Source organism: Empidonax traillii, unplaced genomic scaffold, assembly GCF_003031625.1.
Source record: "Empidonax traillii isolate 1590-97213 ecotype Southwest subspecies unplaced genomic scaffold, ASM303162v1 scaffold1378:size168296, whole genome shotgun sequence".
Classification (NCBI taxonomy): domain Eukaryota; kingdom Metazoa; phylum Chordata; class Aves; order Passeriformes; family Tyrannidae; genus Empidonax; species Empidonax traillii.
Window position 1 is genome coordinate 124,907 of NW_020956571.1, and position 2,107 is coordinate 127,013.

General features: G+C 47.3%; 1 protein-coding gene across 1 annotated transcript; it reads right to left on the bottom strand.

The window, feature by feature from the left end:
• Positions 1-895: 895 nt before the first annotated feature.
• On the bottom strand, positions 896-1,904 carry LOC114069855 (translation factor GUF1, mitochondrial-like). Its single transcript, XM_027906944.1, has 2 exons — positions 1,776-1,904; positions 896-1,128 (listed from the first exon to the last, which is right to left on the bottom strand). Exons 1-2 carry the CDS (start codon positions 1,902-1,904, stop codon positions 964-966), a joined length of 294 nt encoding a protein of 97 aa, XP_027762745.1. The 3' UTR covers positions 896-963.
• Between the last annotated feature and the right edge of the window lie 203 nt (positions 1,905-2,107).

Genomic DNA, 2,107 nt, shown 5'->3' on the forward strand with positions numbered 1-2,107 from the left:
ACCTGAATTCAAAATTCCATTCTATCATAGGCATCAGGTAAAAATGGGAGGTAATAATAAAAAAAAAATAACTTTCATCAAAAGCTTCTCTCTCAGGTTTTGTTCACCCCTTAAATGAGAAAAGCAAGACCCTCCCAAAGAGTATTTCTGAGCAGTTAATTTAAGCTCTGCTCTAAAATTAGTATCCTCTTTGGAAACAGAGCAATTGTTTTACAGCCTACCTTAAAGAACCCTCTAAGGCAACCTCTGTCTACCTCTTCCAAGGAAAGTCTAGTTTCAGAGTCACTTATGAAGATCCCTTAACACTTCTTTCCTCATTTTTCTTTTAAAGGAAGCATTTTCCTTATCCTCAACAATAACATAGAAATAAAAACAAAGAAGTCCAAGAAGCACTCTGGTGAAGTCAAAATAAATCACTCTGAAGACGAAAGTAACACAACTTCACTGATACTTAGAGTGAACAAAAAAAGCAAGTCTATGTAGGAACTGAGAATCCCTGGAATTTATACTCAATTACTGGCAGCTATTGTACACACTGAATCTAAATCAACATAGGGCTGCACATTTCTAAAAGTTTCAATGCAACATCATATCAGCTGCAGTACCAGTGAACTCCAGCAGCATGGAAGGCAGTTAAGAATGGTTCGCTCACAAGAGGACACACCATTACTTTCATATAAGTATAAGCAGCTGAAGTCCCTCGCTTTCAACAACATGTTTGAAAACTGCTGTCCAGAACCTCTAGGCTGTCCCTAGTCCACCCCTTCTCAGTCCACCCCAACCACTGGCAGTAAACATCACAAACTTGCTGCGTACTGATCTAACGGAAGACTGGCTGGAATGACAGGAGTAACATCTTGAACAAGGAAGCACTACACAACTGAAAGCCTAAAAGCATAAGCAATGTGGCATTAGAAGACGAAAGATATCAGAAATTTTAGTAATAATCAAAGCTATAGAAACTTAGACATCACCTTCCATATCATGAAAAGGTAGTATAAAATGAGAACACCTACCTGTAATTTCCAACAATCTGTCTGCTAGTGTACTTTTTCCATGATCTACGTGAGCTATAATACTGAAGTTTCTAATGCTTTCAACCGGATACGTTGACATATCTAATTTTTCCTGAAAAACAAAAATTTCTTTTCATAAATCATGATTACAGTCTCTATGTACAATATGACCTGGCCTTTAAAAAATTTGATTCTTTTCTCTAAAAGAGGCACAGGTTAAACAGAGATACAAAAACTTGTCACCATTGTTTAAAATGCTAGCATTTTACTTTAGTCGTACCAACGAATGTGTTTATCACTCCGAATAATCAGAAAGCATGTGAAAGCACATGTGTACATGTTCTTATGTACATAGGGATCTGATTCCCTGATTCCCTTGTTAGTCTCCAGGCGTAGTCTTTCTCGAGTTGCTGGATTTCATGGGTGGGTGGTCACGACTCAGTGGTCGTGATCTCCCCATACCAGAATTACCTTTTACCCAGCACAACACTTGCTGAGTTGGCTTTATTAGTTTCTTCCTCCCCGTGGCAGTTCTGCCGAATGTCCCTGTGGCCCGTAAACTCGCCCCTAGGTCTGAAATCACTGAAACATGTCAAGCCCTAAACCTCAACAAGGCAACTCTACCCACGAGTAGTTTATCTTTCCAACACCTGGACATCAACACGGCGTGCCTGCATAGGCCGCCCGCCACACGCTGGCCCGCCGCAGCCGCAGGACAACCTCGGGCAGGCGAAACCGCGCCCCCGGCCCATCTCTCACCTTGCCGCGGGAGCTGAAGCGCCGCCCGCCCGCCGCGGGCAGCCAGGCCGCAAGGCAGAGCGGGGCGGCGGCCGGGCAGGGGCTCCGCAGCCGCGCCCACCACGCCGCTGTCCTGCCTGCGAGGGCCATCCCGCTCGGGGCCGGGCTCGCCCCCTCACAGCCCCGCAGCGGGGCACGAACAGCGCCGGGAGCAGCAGCGGGAAGAGGGGCGGCCGCGCCGGAAGCGGCCCCGGCGGCAGCGGGGGCGGTCGGAGCGCCGGGACCTCCCCGCGCCCGGCCGGGCGGGGCTGACACTGCTGCGCTGGAATCACAGAGGGGTTCATCGGTGTGCG

Excerpts from the sequence above, each read along its gene's own strand:
- LOC114069855 (XM_027906944.1), bottom strand. The coding sequence starts at position 1,904 with ATGGCCCTCGCAGGCAGGACAGCGGCGTGGTGGGCGCGGCTGCGGAGC. Across the intron at positions 1,129-1,775 it reads GCTTCAGCTCCCGCGGCAAG|GAAAAATTAGATATGTCAAC; the intron begins GTGAGAGATGGG and ends TTTGTTTTTCAG.